General features: G+C 32.5%; 1 protein-coding gene across 1 annotated transcript; it reads right to left on the bottom strand.

The window, feature by feature from the left end:
• Positions 1-9,553: 9,553 nt before the first annotated feature.
• On the bottom strand, positions 9,554-13,334 carry LOC113706769 (glutathione S-transferase T1). Its single transcript, XM_027228756.2, has 7 exons — positions 13,133-13,334; positions 12,936-13,009; positions 12,761-12,824; positions 12,018-12,071; positions 11,487-11,566; positions 10,577-10,782; positions 9,554-10,016 (listed from the first exon to the last, which is right to left on the bottom strand). Exons 1-7 carry the CDS (start codon positions 13,195-13,197, stop codon positions 9,831-9,833), a joined length of 729 nt encoding a protein of 242 aa, XP_027084557.1. The 5' UTR covers positions 13,198-13,334; the 3' UTR covers positions 9,554-9,830.
• Between the last annotated feature and the right edge of the window lie 3,943 nt (positions 13,335-17,277).

The following is a 17,277-nucleotide window of genomic DNA, read 5'->3' on the forward strand; positions in this document are numbered from 1 at the left end:
AATCATCTATCATGCATTCATATAATAGTCTATTGAATGAAAACATAAATATATATCTAGTTACAGTCGTGTATTATTATATGCACAAATAATTTCTCAAAAGACTTCAATTCAAGAGATTTAAAAAATTAATTGAATCAAAATGCAAGTGAAAGTTTTAATTTTTGAAAAATCAAGGCAGTAGCAACAAATCCTTCAAAACAATCCATCGTTAAAGGATTTAATGATAGTCGAGCAAAGTTTGGATGAAAATCAGGACACGAACACCGTCCGATGTCTAGTGTCCGGACTTTGTCGGACATGGACCTTCTAATTCAAAGCCTGGCCCAAACTTAGGTCCAGACTTGTCTGATTAGTAAGTCACAATGACTTCCCCTTTTTGAGAATTATTTGAAAAGAAATGTTGGTAGTTCTAATAATTTGAAAACCTCTATTTTAATCACATTAAAATATAGTAATTGTCCCCAAATCATCTTAGAAATCCAAACTTAGTAAAATAAAATTAGAAACTTATATTCCTTAGGAAATCATATTTCTTAAGGAATCATAATTAGTTTCCAACTTCACTTTAATTTCTTTTATCACCAAATTTCCAGAACATTTTCGATTTCTAGATAACACATTTTCATCATCTAATAATAAAAAAACATGAATCAAAACATGGCTAAAATTTAACAAGATTCATGCCAAAAACTATGTTCATCGTGGATCACATAAACACGTGATTTTCTTTGAAAATTTCTAGCAAACTTAATTTGTAAAATTCAACCTTATTAGCTATTTAAAAATAAAAATTTTGGCCCAAAAATTATTTGATAATTGAAACAAAACCAGCCAAATTGAATAACTTCAAAAATCTATAAAAATTTACCCAATGAAAAACCAATTTTCTTCAATTTTCAACCAATGAAAATTATTCAATTTTTTTCAAAAAATTTTAGCCGATTAAAAAGTAAATTCCATCGAATGAAACTTTTCCAATCAATTGTAAAATTTCATCTCATGAGAATTTCCAACTGATTGCAAAATTTCATATGTCCAAAAGGTCCAACCTTTTAAGAAATTTTACCAATAAAATTTTCTATCTTTTCATTGAATCTTTCATTCAATGAAAACTATTAAATTCTCAAATGTCTTTTCAAAAATTTAATTTTTCATGAAAACTATTTTTTTAAATATTTGAACCATATATAATTAAATCTAATTTGACATACATGACACCTAAATGAACAAGTTACATGTTTAATCAAAATTTGCTTGGATACAACTATAAGAAACCATAGAGATAAACACAGTGAAAATTTAAAAAAATTTTATTTCTTAAGAGGATCATTGCATTGATAAATCACATGACACTATAAGGAAGTTTGAGTATATTATCTCAATCAATGAAAAAACACACGAACTTATTGAAGAGTTGTTGCAAGACATGGTAAAGATATCCACGCAACCTCTCAAGTATTTAGCTTCTAACACTGATCCACTTGAACCCCTTTAACAAGAACATTTAAGCTTGAACTAGCTTTGCTATATTAAAACGTTGGCTATTACTAAGATAACCACACGCAAAAGATGAAGGAGAAAATTTGCCCAAATTCTCAATTAGGGATTTAGTGAAGAGAGAGAGAGAGAAAAGGAAATGATTTCCCTTTTCTCTTTATTGCCAATTTTGTGTCACTTTTTCTCTGAAATTTTTCCATAAAAATCTCACCCAAATTATGTGTAATAATTGTCTCACAGGCAAAAGTTTAGAGGTTATTTATAGATAAAAAGGTTGTCCCAATCCTAAGAGAAATCGGAAACCAGTTTCCTTAAGAATATGCTTTCTTATTCTAATACATCTCCTTGTATTGGAAGACTCAACTATATTTGCACTACTATTGCCTCAAGTTTGATTTATCTCAGAAAACAAACTACAAATTATAAAATGTATCTTTCAATTCCCTACTTGAAATTCATTTAATCTTGCTAAAGAAGTCCTTAATGTGTGTGGCTTATTAATTCTCTTATATGTTGGCAATAATAACGTGTTATAGTTCTTAATTAACAAGAACTATATAAATTAAAACTCCTTACGATTTATCATTGATTCCACCAATCAATCAACCCATTCTTGTAGATAAAATTGGTATCTAGCAATGCATCATAACCGCCTAAGTAATGAGAAAAGTCAAGTAGATGACTTCATTTTTTAATGAATGTTTACTATATAATTAATATCCTTTAACCATTCTTATCTTATATTAATCTTGGAATAATTGTGCCAACTCCATTATGTGATTAATGTTCATTTTTTTGTACTAATATATAACTCAGATGAAGTAGAACTTAGAAACAGCTTTTTAAGACCCACTTGCCTAATATTAAAATTTCTTGAGTTATACCTCTACAAATGACCATAACTTGAGATAAATCCTCTTCCATAGGAAGTGGTAAATTCTTATGGCCTATTCACTATTATTCCATACTTTAAATATATACTCATTTGCTAATGATGTGAGCATTCTCTATTACAGAAACAATCATATAGCAAACAAAGTATAATTAGCCATATTCAAGATATTATATATGATAACCTTATGGTCAAGGGTCACTTACATGAATTAAAGATTAATTCTTTTAGCACAAAAGGTAATCTCTAAGCAAACCAATCTAATGAACTCGATCATCCTATCAAGCACCCATATACTAGTTTAGATATCTCACACACCATAATAGATGAGGTCTACTACTTTTCTTATAGAACAAGCATAGTATATGCTAGCCTAGGCATATAAACCATGTTCCATCTTGTTAATATTTTGACTAGAGATATTTAAGAATAAGCTTACATTTAACTGAATCTCGCCATCATAACACTTATGATTTCATCGATTAAATTTATTCTAAAGACGTTGGCATACAAATATGAATACACAAGGAATCAATATGATAAATATGCCATATATTAATACATAAATAGTTCAAATATACATTAAACCCTGAAAATTGATTGACTTTATGACATATATACTTTCATTCCTAACTTCTAGAATGATACATAAATCAAGCCAAAAACACTAATGGATTAATTTCTCCCAAAAAAAAAAAAGAAAAAATGGGGGTTATTTGTGTATTGTGGTCTGCATTACAAACTCTTAGTCTCTTTTCCATCTATTATCCAATGCTTGGAATGGGTTAGTTACTCTAAAAAAGGGGTTATTTGTGTACTATGATACGCATTACAAACTCTTAATCTCTTTTCAATCTATAATTTAATGTTTGGAAATACTAACTCACCAACTTTGTCATCTTCAAAAGATTTTTTTCTAATGAAATATGGAAAATTTTAATAAAAATTAAAAAGACAAATTCTGCCCTCATTAACTTGAAGACAACGGCCAAGGTCTTAAATTAAGATTTTAGCATGTTTTTACTACAACTTAGGTAATCTTCTTAAACTAACTCAAATATCATATGAAATTAATCAAAGATCATCTATAAGAAGAGAAATTTAAAAAAATAAGTATTTTTCTATTTGAAAATAGCAAAGACAAAGTTAATACTATAAATGGTAGTGCGAAATTGATTGAAAACTTCAAAAGAGCTATTATATTTTTCCCTGAAGGAACAGAGTTTGTTATAAAAATAATAGTACTATTCTCCACCAAGTCTAAAGAAATTTACTGAATTTTGAAGAAGAGAAACCAGCATATTTGGAGAGAAATTGGGCTTCTGAGTTTAAATTGGGAAAAGAGGTAAAAATTTGAAACTCTGCAATTGAGTGCTACGAGCTACTATGTGCGGGTTTAAACTATGTATTCCTATTTCCTATCTCTGCAACAAAGTCTACTTCAAGCTATCAAGACAATGGCTGAACTAGGGATATTAGATGGCAATACAAATTTTGTGATTTTCGAGATCTAACAGTTGGGATTGAAAGGGTGTGGCGAGGGGTGAAAGCTAAAAAAAATGAAGAAAGACCATGGTGAAAATTGTTGATTTGAAAAAACCATCACTTTAAAAAAAACTTATAGATCACGAGGGCAAAATTGAAGGTTTCTAAATCGTAATGAGGTAAGTTGAATAAATGCATTGATATTTAACACACTTACTCATAAAGGGGCAATTGTGACATTTTAAATTGCAAGGATCGAGTTGATATTTCTACGAGTAAATGCACAATTTACAAACCATGAAGGGCTGAATTATAGATTCTTAAATTATTGAAAGGTAAACCAAACATTCATTAAACCATATGGATTTTTTGGCATTTAACCTATTTTGAAACAATATGGGGGAGCAATACATTTTTACTCTTAAACTGTCAGTGCAATATTGTTTTTACTCTTAAATTATCTCCCCGTAATTTAATACTTTTCCATATAAACCCTACAATTTTAAAAGTAAAGCATAACCTTCTCAAGATTATACATGCATACATATATACATACATACAATATACATATGTACATACATACACACACACATAATACATACATAGATATATGTGTATGTATTTATACATACAAAAAAAACACAGAGAATCTTCAAAATGCCAATTACTATGCCATAAAAAAATAATTTCATCATTCTCTGTAACAGCCCAAATTTGAGCTTGAGCCAGTGACCTAAAGTGTGTTTGGATAATGGTTTATTTGCCAAATTTTATTTGATTACATCATAAACATATTTTTAATAATTTTTTATCTTTTCAATCATTTTTTTATTTCGCATAGATCACATTAAAAAAAGTACTACTGTATTTTTTTAAAGTATTATTTTAAATAATCTCCTATTCAAACACACTCAAGTTGCCTTGAGTTGAAGACCAAGATGTGAGTATAAACGAATCGAGTCAAGTACGAATATTATCTGCTCGACATTGAACAATTTACTTGTATTCGATCTCAAGTTTGAACTCGATCAAATGCTAAATTTAATGTTTGAAATTGACTCGATAAAATTTAAGATATTTCCAAAATTTAAAGTATCTCCAGATTGTGTTAGAACTCAATTACTTATAGGTAAAATATGTAAATTATCTAAAAGTTAAGGCATTTCAATAATTTTGTTCAATGAGTACTCGAACACAATATCATCTCGTATTTGACTCGAGTTCGATCATCTATCTAGTTAAATTGCTCACAAATTACTCGCGAATAGCTCAATTATTGATTGCTTTAGACCAAGGCTGATACATGCCAATTTGTTGTGGTCGTCCCATTGGTTGGGATGGAAAGTGAGAGATACTGTCCATTGCATAGGCATAATGAGAGGCACGTTTAATCACAGAACAACAGTGGACCCTCCCCTTCCCATTTTACTAAGATTTTCATATCCTAAGTTACAACCAAGAAATCCTTAAGTCTCGATGGAGGTGGGAGATTAAGGATTCAATTCTTGTCTCTCACCCATCACTAGTTGTGGCTTCCCCTCCCTCTCCCCTTATATTAGACTAGAATAAATTATACAAACTGTTATCGTTGTTGATAAAAAATAAAAAAAAAGGCTACAAAAATCACCGATCCAAATGCTAGCTGGCCAGATCTTTCCTTCCTCTTGGTTTTCTTTCTTCTTTGCTCATTGTGTTTGTTTTTCTAACTTGATTTGGATAAACATGCTGTGTAATATATTTCGAATATGCATATAACACATGTTCTCAAATTTTGTTAAGTAAGATATAAGGATTAGCATTTAATGCACTAATAGTTTAGTAATTTTTTGCTTAAGATATAAGGATTAGCTTTTTATGCACAATTTTCCTTTTTATTCATCTCAAATTATAGTGCAATGAGAAGAATATAGTTAATTTTTTGTTTCTCTAAAGTATTCTTATTTAATACACTTCTTTATCATTAAATACAACCTATCTTTTTTAATATAGTCAATTTTTTCAATTTTCCCCTCAACCTTTGGGGCATACTGTAAAACCCACGTTCTAGCACATGTGTTTATTATTTTGTTTTTTTCCAATTAAAAAAATAGTAGAAAAATTATTATGGGTAAAAATAATAATGATAATTGTAATTTATTAATAGGATAGGATAAAGGATTTGTTAGGGGTTAGTAAGGAGATAAGAGTTCATAATAAACTAAAACTCTTATCTAAACCACCTACTAGTGGGTAGTGCTAGGGTTTAGAGTTTTATCAAAACAATAGAGAGAGAAAAAAATAACACCATCCCTACCTTTCTTTCATCTACCTCCCCTAGAGCAAGAATCAACTAAGAATAGAGGAGAAGAAGAGGGCGTCGCCGTCGAGCAAGCAAGCGATTAAATGCCTAGACCTGTAAGTTCCGAGCACATGCTAAAATTCTTTTTCTTTGAAGTCTATATAATTCCATGAATTATTTTGAAAATTTCATGTATATATGCATGATGATATATTTAGACTTGTAGGAGAAATTTAGGTAAATTTATATTTGGTACGATAGGAATAGGGTGCTAAATTTTAGCTATGGGGTAGGATGGAATTGAAATCTTTATTCTGTTATAAAAAACAAGGGGAGAAGAGGGCGTTGGAGCAGCGGCCCCGCCGCCGTTGTTGTGCGTTGTTGCTGAAGCGCAATGCAGAAAATTTGGTGTGTGAAGGCAAAGCCACCAGCACCTGCTGGCGACATGAAAAGGTTGGCCTTTCAGCTAACTGAATAGGACCCAAAAAACAAAAATTTGAAGTCAAGAATTACGATGCTGCCAAAGCTTGACAAAAGCTTTGGCAATACCAAGTGAAGTAAGAAACAAAAAGGGCCAGGCAAGGACGGCCAAGGAAAAAAAAATATAATAGTAATACTAAAAATATATATATATATATATATATATATATATATATATATATATATATATATATGCACATTTATACATAATGACAAGTATATTTGGATTAGAAAGATAGCATGGGCTTAGTGGATATGCAGTAAATAAATTATAGAAATAAATGGACTATCTTCTACGAACTAACATAGGAATTTAAAATTTCAAACCCAGCATAAAGATAATTCTCGGAGCTAAAGATTGGTTATAAAGATTAGTTATCTAAAATTATACTTAATCGATTAAGTCTAAGATACTTAAATAGAAATTTAAAACATCTTAATCTAACCTTATTAGATTAATTTAGACAATGTAAGATGAGTTTTAGATTGTAAAACGAAATGCTTAAACTCATAATAATAATAATTAATAAAGCAATGATAGTAATAATAATAACAATATAGATATGGATGAAATAAATTAAGGTTATAAGCGAAAATAAAAAGATAAATACAAGTGGAATAAACTAAGACAATAATTATAATGATAAGCCAATATATAACACCTGCACATGCACAAAAGTGGAAGTAGATAAAAAGATAATAGTAACTGATTAACAAGTATATATAAGTGGTAATAAAATAAAATATCGGTGACGAGGGTGATAATAAGAATGGATAATAATGAATTATAAATATGTATAGTAAGATAATAGTCAAGATAATAAATATGATTTTGATAATTATTTTCTTCTAAAACTTTACAAAAAGGAAAACTTTCCAATTTAGGAAACTTTCCAACAATAGAAATCGTCCAATTTGGGAAAATGCTACTAGGGTTCATATTATGATCTAGACATGAATCTTTGACTTGCTCGGAGTTTGTATATTTATGCATCCATAGGAAATATCAACTAATTAGAAAACCTATGCATTTGTTAGGTACGACACAAATTCAAAAGACCTAAGGTAGTCCCACTCGAATAACCAGACAAAGGTAGGTGGTACTTACCCTTCTGAGATTTCAAAAGTTTAAAGTGAAATTTTTCTTATCGATTATATTTTTACGTGTTAATCTGAATTGTTTTTTATTAAATGATTTACTTGACTATTTAAGTAAGTTCTATTTTTACTATACAAAAAAATGGACCATGTGACTTATTTGAAACTTCTTGATATGTTATTATATACCTAATGAGCTGTATCTTTTATGAAATCAAGAACTATGCGTGTAACGTGTGAAATGAATTTATATCAAAAAAAGCTCAAAACAGTCATGGAATAGACGATAGGGGCTATAGTCCTATCTAATGGTTATGGTAGCTTGATATAGAGTCCAGCCGATTGACAAGGTCATGGTAGTCTGGTATAGAGTCCGGCCGATTGACCCATGTATGTAATGAGACCAATCAGTAGTCATGAAATCTATTGATTGCCCGCCTAGAAGGAGTTTAATCTCTAGGCTGAGTACAAAGTAGCCGGTCATTACATGTACTTGTTATGAGCTGATATGAAATGATTTATGAATTGATATGAAGAGACTTATGAGTTAATATGAAATGATTTATGAACTGATATGAAGAGACTTATGAATTGATATGAAATAATTTATAACTTTGTGATTTTTCATGTATAGTTATTAATAAGATGCTTTTAAATTGCTTGTCACTCGTTACTACTGATTGTTTTATAAACAACGTTACTTTTATGATTATGGATGTGAACGGTGTGCAAATGATTTGATTTATATCTATATATGTACCTATAAAGTTATGAATGCATGGTCCAACAAAGTGGTAGATATTACCTACTAAGCGATTTGTCGCTCAACCCATTTTTTTACCATCTTTGCAGATTCTGAAAGTATGAGTTGATTTACGTAAAAGACCCTGAGGATGACTTTTATTAGTTTTTAAGTGAACAGAAGTTAGCATGCTAGCTACTTCTAGTTAATTTTATTTGCTTTATTTCCGCTGTTTCAACCAGTGAATAAATGTACAAATTTATTGGATATTCGTAAACTACCATTTATATAATGTTTATACCGCACTTTATTTAGTTATACAATTTAGTACTTTTAAAGTTTAGTCTAGTTAAATATTGCCTTGTATTTTTTAGCGGGACTTGAGAATATAGCGGATGTGGCGTGACGGGCGCGTGCGAGCTCGGGGCGTAACACATACCTATCCCACACCAATGCTCTTTCTATTCTTTTTTCTAGCAACATTTATTTCTTCAAAGTTTCCAAAGGCATTAACTGTGCCCCCAAGCCCGGGGTTTAAATTTAATGTCACAATTCATATTTTATTTCCATGCAAATTTATATTGAAATAAAAAAATTTTCCCTCCTAATAAGTCCAAACATTGCACTTGAATTTGGCATTTTGTGCACATATGATTGTAGGACCAAAAAATGGGTTGCAGCATTATCAGCACCATTATGTTTGTATTGTCAAATTGGATTTTATTGCCTTCTTTTGTATGTTTTGTAGGTAATGACAATCTTTTGGCAAATATTAATCATACTTCACTTTTTATAACAACACTCCCACTGTTATCTTTATTATATAATTTTTATTTAATAAACTACATTATTAAAAAGGATGGGGAGAAGACCATTATGAAAAAAATGAAATCCAATCTTTATTATCAAAGGTAAATCGATGAAAACTTTGGAACCTTCTTTTTATATGTTTTTATATTTTTGCATTGCATGTAGTTGACTCCTCACTCCCCAACCCCTAATCCCCCGTTTCCAGTACAGCATTGGAAAAGAGAGACATGGAGCAAATTTGAACAAATCGGACGGACATGAAACAGCGTTGGACAAGCATGGCTGGAGCTTATTGTACCAGATATTTCACATTCTTTTACTTGAAATTAGCTGCAATAGTAACAATTTCTCTTCTAGCATGCATATTCCCACTACATACTCGGTTTCCAGGCTTTTTTACACTACAAACACAAACTGCCCTTATTGCCAAACTGCCTTATTTCTTACACCAACATCTGAGATCATGATTGGAAAAGATTCTGGAGATTTTATAGGGCTTCAACATATAACAGCAATCCCACGTCTTTTGAATCCTAAGCAGCTTGTCAGCTGGTTTTCGTCTCACCACTGCCTGCACCAGCCAGCGCCTTCTTTATCATCTCTTTGTTCTGGAAGACGGCAGCATGAATTTCATCAAAATGAGGTTGTATTGCCTTCTTTGTATCTTCAACCCATTTCCGAACTTTCTCATATGGGTCCAATATCCGTTTCTGAAGCTTCTCATCCACAAGCTACATTCAAAACCAAGCTGAAATGAGAGTTTATCACAATAGAGTTGTTCATACAAGATTTCTTCGCAAAGTCAAGGTAAATATAATAAAAGATTAGGCGTAAAAGGGCCCTTGCCTACAAGTTTAACCGCCAGAAGAGTGAACAAGTAGGAAAGCAAGATCAGAAACAAGAAAACTCTATCAAGACGGTTGTTCCAGTTTAGCCATGGCTCTTCAAGCATTGACAATAAGCCATCTCAATCAACATGACTCATCTCAACAAACACAAGGTCTGAACCAGAATTATGGCCATAGATTTGGTATTCACTTTATCCTAGAAGTCGACAAGGACTCAAACTTTTCTATTAAAATGTGCATCCCAGCAAGTGATACTACTATCCTGGAAGAAACCTAGCTGAAGACGAGCAGAAACAACAGGATGACTATTTCACTTGGGCTTTCAGAGGTACTGCTTTTTTAATATCTAAATCACTTTTCACGAGGTTGATATCACAAGGTTGATATAGAAACTATGTTTGCAAAGAAATACAACTAACAAGAGGAAAGACACCTTTTTTTACCTCAAGTTGCATAATTTCGCAGACCAAACTCAGGTCTGCTATGGAAGGTTCAGAGTTTCCCAGCAGAAATGGTCCATCACCCTTGAGCCAAAAGGATTCAATCTTTGCTAAAGAAGCTGACAGGAGCTTTTCAGCTTCTGCTGCTGCTTGAGGATCCAAAGGCCGGCCAAATAAAGGTGCAAGCGTAGTATTGAGGACTACCCCAACTGTCAAGATAAGCATACTTCAGAATGTGGTATAACATTAACAGGTAAACAGTGCTGATCATGAAGACGGAAAATAAAAATGAGACTGCTCTATATGTAACTGGGTCATTTTTAGACAAAAATCCAGTTATTCAAAAAGATTAATTTTTCCTTCTGCAGTTCTTCAATAAGGGATGGGCGGCCAACAAACATTTACTGCTCCAATTGCCAAATTTTAGGAACAGGCCACCCAGCTTACTCAGACTAAGATTTCTACTATATCCAGTAACTCTACCATGATTCTTAGACTTCTTCACATGCTGCACTTGGGTTTCGATAATAAGTCCAAAGTATTTGCTTGTTTCGACATTTTTGCCCAATTGGTCATGGACGTTTAAGTGTTAAGTGACCCTCATATATACTCATCTTTTTGCAGTCTGTTAAGTGACTCTAGCAAGGAGACGAGAACAATGTACCACTCATTCATCTCATGTCTTTTTGTTCAAAAAATGAGAGGTAGATGTCAAAACCCAGAATTCCCACAAGGAAAATTGAGCTCATTCAAAACCATCCCAGATCTTTCTTATATTATTATCAAGATTCACCCTACAATTCCCTGTTTAATTTTTTTTGTAATTTGGTGACAAATAGCTTTCCAATAACACCAGACCACAGATAGAACAAGAATAGTTAAAATATAGTGCTTCAAAACCAAAGATTAGCACCTGAACCCCGTCGTATAGTGGAGTGATGCCAATCTAAAGCTGAGTCAATCTGTGCTCTTTTGAACACGTCTGCAGGATACCTTGGAACATGAATGTTCAGAGTAATAAGAACTGTGAAATCAATAATTAGAGCACATTCCAGCATCAGCTAGTGGAAACGCTGAATGTAGAACTAGGATTAGGACAACCAGTTTGTATGGAATATCTGTGTATTCTAGAAGCATGCCCACTTATATAAATACATGAAAATCTTGACTTCTGATTTTGTACCCTTTCCCATTGTCCATAATTAGGGCATCAAGAAAGATTAGAACGGATATCCAAAGAAAATAACAGACGTGAAAGCATAGGTAGGATCTATAACTGGCCAAAAAATAGAGGCACTTGTAACGGTGCCTGCTTTTGGGAGTCCATTAGCATATTGAAATAAAATTCAGGGGACGACTGAATTCATATTTGTCTTAGAAACTAGCATGCGTTTATTTAATGTGAAACACCTTCTAAACTAGAATGCACAATGATGAGACTTACCAATGTTCTGCAATTCCAGGAAAAGCAGTTGCCAGAAATCGAAGAATAGCATGACTGCAGAGGACATTAGATGTGTGAATTCCATTAATATTGCGCACAGAAAGTCCAGGGATCAGTTAGCTAAGATGGGTAGGAGAAAATGAGATCAAATAAATGGAGACTAGGGAAAAAAAATCTAGAAAAACCAGAGCAGCCACTTGTGTGCTTCATTATTTTCCCTTCATTTCTTTTCATTTTTCCTTTCTTTCAGGGAAGACGAAGGCAGGCCATGAGTACCAGAAATGGAAATGGAACTAAGTCTCAACTTATGAGTATATTACTACAAATCAATGTCAGTAAGACCGAAAAGAACCTAAATTGACATCATTGGATCAGTCTCAATTAACATAATTTCATCATATATCAATCATAACAATTTGCATGACGAAGAACCTTAATTTGACACACGGGATCATCACACTTCCCAAAGAGAGAATAAGAGGGGCACCCGCTATCCAATATTCAAAAGATTTAGTTTTACCCCTTCAAAATTTTGAGATTTTTTCAAAAGAAATCTTTCTAAAGCATAACAATTAGCAATTTGAAAACTATAATTTCCTTTATATCGCACTAGATGCTGGCCCAGAAGCAAAAATTAACGCACAAAACCATAAGAATAAAAACATATCACGGTTCTTTCTCCCATCTGATGATTAGAAACTAAAGAGTCCTATACATATCTTCCAGCTTCACACTTAAATTACCTCTCAAAAAGCCTGAATTTTCCATCAACTTCTATTGCTGGGACTTGCTTCATGGGATTGATTGCTGAAACAAGATCAAATTCATGATTATATTCCAGAAAGGAAAAGGCAAAAATCCTGTCTTTATATTTTGACCCAACATACAAGAAGACTGTACAGCAACATACTTACTCACCTTCGTATTCAGGAGATTTGTGCTCCCCTTTAGCCAGCTGGATTTGGACTTCTTCAAACTCAATGCCATTAGCCCTTTTCACAGACAAGTCCAAGAGCCATGAAAACAATTTAGATTGCCTCAAAATGAAGAGAGAGAGAGAGAGAGAGAAGTTAGAAATCAAGAAAAAAAGAACAAATGCATTAAAAAATCCTTACTTGCAGAGTATGAGAACTGCCCGTGATGGCTGAGACCCGCGATCAGCAAACACTTTTAACTTCATCTTGCTCTTCAGGGGTGGTCAGTAGTGAGGGATTATAGATGAGGTTCCAGCTCTTGCAGAAAGCAATTGAGATCTGAGATCTGATGAGTAATGCGGACTCGCCCCAGCCTTTATATAAACATTTTATTAACATATATAGTCTATGTGTGAATGTAATTGCCTCTACTTGAACTCAATTGCTGATGTGGTGTTCTCTCATTGGCTAATTGGTGGTAGTCCTTCAATTGATTCCAATTTGATGAGTTGTCGTCCTCTGATTCGTCCATTGGTAGTAGTCCTCCCAATTGTTAACATATATAGTCTATGTGTGAATGCAATTGCCTCTAGTTGAACTCAATTGCTGATGTGGTGTTCTCTCATTAACATATATAGTCTATGTGTGAATGTAATTGCCTCTACTTGAACTCAATTGCTGATGTGGTGTTCTCTCATTGGCTAATTGGTGGTAGTCCTTCAATTGATTCCAATTTGATGAGTTGTCGTCCTCTGATTCGTCCATTGGTAGTAGTCCTCCCAATTGTTAACATATATAGTCTATGTGTGAATGCAATTGCCTCTAGTTGAACTCAATTGCTGATGTGGTGTTCTCTCATTGGCTAATTGGTGGTAGTCATTCAATTGATTCCAATTTGATGAGTTGTCGTCCTCTGATTCGTCCATTGGTAGTAGTCCTCCCAATTGTTTATGAAGATAGTGATGTAGCGAGTTTTGATTGGATGGGAGGTGGTAGTTTTCTAATTGCATGTAGGATTGTGCTAAAATTTAGCCTTTTTTTTTTCCCTTTCCCAACAATAAATTGTGTTAACAAAAAATTGGTATCCCAATTATTCACAATTATCAACACTTTTTTTTTGGTTGCCAAATAAATCACAATTATTAATTTTTATTTTTTAATTATTGTAATAATTGCTTATGTTGTGCTCTACCAGTATTAAAATTATTATTATGTTATCTTTTTTGTAATTGCTTTTGTTATGCTCCAATTGTGAAAAATTTACTCTTTATTTGATTTTTTTCCAACGACAACCTAGCTAATCTCATTGAAAAAAATTGGTGCTCTTTATTTTTGTTTTTTTGGAATGAGAGGAGAAGACATTCAACTATTATTATCAAATTTTCACGATAATTTTTATTTAGTATTAATTCTACATAAACAATCAACAATGTGGTGCCCTTCCATTAGTGTCATTTATTATTTGGTCACTCCACACACTATGTTTAATTATAGATTCCCCACTATTATTTGTTATAATTATTTACTTTTTATTTGGGTTCCATTTTTCGGTTACCCAATAAATCACATTTTATTACCAAATTTTTACAATTCATTGTTAATAACTAATTAATAGTGTTATTTTTTTACCTAACAAATCACAATTAATTAATAAATTTTTTGCAATTATTAACAAAAATTTTGGCTTCTTTTTTGTGGTTGCCCCAAAAATCTAATTACATTTTTTTTTCAAATTTTATAAAAAAATGTCCTCTTTTATTTTGGGTTGCCCAACAAATCAAGTTTAATTATCAATTTTTTGAAATTAATTTTTAATTAATTAAGTAATAATTTCACAATTTTATTGCCTGACAAATCACATTTAATTAGCAGCCTTTTATAATTATTACTATTGTTTTGGTTACCTAACAAATAGCATTTAATTACCAATTATTTGTAGTTATTAGCCAAAACTTAGCCTCTTTTTTTGGTTGCCCTTTTTAACAATTAATTGATAATTAATTAATTAATTATGTTACTATTTGTTGCCTAACAAATCACAATTAATTACCAATTTGTTGTTACTATTGTTTTGGTTACCTAACAAATCGCATTTAATTACCAATTATGTGTAGTTATTAGCCAAAACTTAGCCTCTTTTTTTGGTTGCCAATCAAATCACATTTGGTTGCCCTTTTTAACAATTAATTGATAATTAATTAATTAATAATATTACTATTTGTTGCCTAACCAATCACAATTAATTACCAATTTGTTGCAATTAATTGTTAGTTAATTAATCTACCTTGCTCCACCTTGAGAAAACGCTTCTCATTAACCATATAGATAAAGAGGGGAAGCCCCCTGCCACCTGGGATGGTTGTTCGCCCATGTGGTACGTGGGGATTGGTCGGTGGTGATGATATGGAGCTGATGTTTGACAAGTTTTTCTTCTCTTTTTTGTCTCCTTTTTTTGGTTTTTTTTGGCCCTTTGATCAACCAAACGGCGTCGTATGTGGATGAATCTTCAACCACTTTTTTTCTTCACTTTCCTTCTCTCTCTTTCATTCAAGCGCAGGCAGTTGTCTACGTCAACAACTCTTAAAAGACCAGTTCCTATTGCTATTATCCTCTAGACAAAATTCCTTCTTCATGAGAGCCCAGAGGTTTCCCTGAATTCCTGCCATTTGATTGTACTTCAAAGAGGTTATAATCTCAATTGTAGGGGCCAGATTTTTTTCTTCTGACAGAATTGCTAGATGATGGGCTCGAGGTGGAAAAGGGGCTACTAATCTTCCTCCCCTCCCTGTATCGATTTCTCCCATTTCTCCCTCCTGTTCTTGTTCATCTCCCTCCCTCCCTCCCTCGAGTGATTTTAGCTAATTTTTTCTATTCTTTCTGCTATTTCCTTGGCTAAAAACAACCAGTGCCTTTCGACCAGCTCTACCCACTCCAGACTTCTTTCTCTACCCACTCCAAACTGCTTCCAGACTGGATTATTCATAGTCAGTTTGTTTCTCTACCCACTCCAGCCGTACATTTCGTCCGCCGAGTCCCGAGGATTAGGTACTTGTGATGATGAGACCTGTTGGTTGTCCCCTTATTTTTTCAAGCATATGGATCATAGGGTGGGCTCGAGGCAACAATTTCCCCAAAGCTCCATTGTTTCCATTCTCTCCCATCCCTGCTTCCTTTCCCCGCTTGTCAAAGTTCATCCAAAGCCGACTACAGCTTATTCAAAAGATGGTCTTCAGGTAGTTTCTACTCTCTACAAAATATCCTGGAGAAACCAACAACACTCAAAACCCAGTATTTTTTGTTCTATTTTTTGCAGGTATGTTGTAGATTTGTTCGTTTATTTTTTTTTCTCATTTTTTTCCCTCGTATGCTTTTTTTGGAGCATGGCAAAACAAAAATAAAATTATCGAGAACAAGTTCTTTGTCGGTGTATCTCACTTTCTCTGGATTTGTTTTATCTTTTGCAGTGAACTCTCTAGCCAAACTCTCACTTAACATTCTGGGAAGGAAGCTCGGTATGCCTCCTCCAAAAGATGGTCTTCTCTTTGAAAAATATTTTTGAACAAACTAACAACACTCAAAACTCTCCATTTTTATTCCTTTTTTTTACCAGGTATGTTGTACATTTGCTGGCTCTTTTTTGCCCAATATTTTTCCAAAATTTTTTTCTTGTATGCTTTATCTGGAACATGATTTTTAAGAGAACAAAATCAACATTATCAAGAGTATTTTTGGCGGATATCATTTCCTCTGAAATTTTTTTGTTTTCCTTTTGCAGTGGACTTCCTAACCAAACTCTCGCTTAGCATTCTGGGACAGAAGGGAAAAAAGTCAATCTTTTGCACTATAATCGGGTGTTTTGTAAGGATATCCTCTCTTTTAATCTATATTTTTTGTGGCTACGAATGGTTTTTTTTTAGTATTTTTCTCATGTGGTCGTAGTCTGCAGTAGTGGTTATTCGGTTTTGTGTTATTATGATGGATAGAGAAAGAGAGAGTAGACACAAGGAGGGCTTACTATTATTTGAGTTTTTTTTTTTCTCATAACTCATAAGGAGGACTTACTATTATTTGCGATTTTTTGTTGCCCTTTTATTGTTGGCTAAGTCCAATATTTCGTCTCCACTATCTATGCGAACTTGTAGAATATAGATATGGTAATTTTTCTTCCCCTTCTTTCCGTGATTAATGTATTTATTTCATTTCAGTTTTATTTCTACTATTTGATTTTTTATTTTTAGTTCCAAGAATAACTTTTAATATGGTCTAAGATGGTGAATAATTGGTGATTAGCTAGCTTTTAGATATTTATTTATTTTATTTTTTGTACGTACTTGGTTTTTTATTGT

The sequence above is a fragment of the Coffea arabica genome, chromosome 8c (genome assembly GCF_036785885.1).
Source record: "Coffea arabica cultivar ET-39 chromosome 8c, Coffea Arabica ET-39 HiFi, whole genome shotgun sequence".
Classification (NCBI taxonomy): domain Eukaryota; kingdom Viridiplantae; phylum Streptophyta; class Magnoliopsida; order Gentianales; family Rubiaceae; genus Coffea; species Coffea arabica.

What these genes read in the sequence shown, in the direction of transcription:
- LOC113706769 (XM_027228756.2), bottom strand. Translation starts at nt 13,197, where the DNA reads ATGAAGTTAAAAGTGTTTGCTGATCGCGGGTCTCAGCCATCACGGGCA. An exon ending in CCTGGAATTGCAGAACATTG is followed by an intron (nt 11,567 to 12,017) that starts GTAAGTCTCATC and finishes TCATGTTCCAAG; the next exon opens with GTATCCTGCAGACGTGTTCA. An exon ending in CACTATACGACGGGGTTCAG is followed by an intron (nt 10,783 to 11,486) that starts GTGCTAATCTTT and finishes TTATCTTGACAG; the next exon opens with TTGGGGTAGTCCTCAATACT.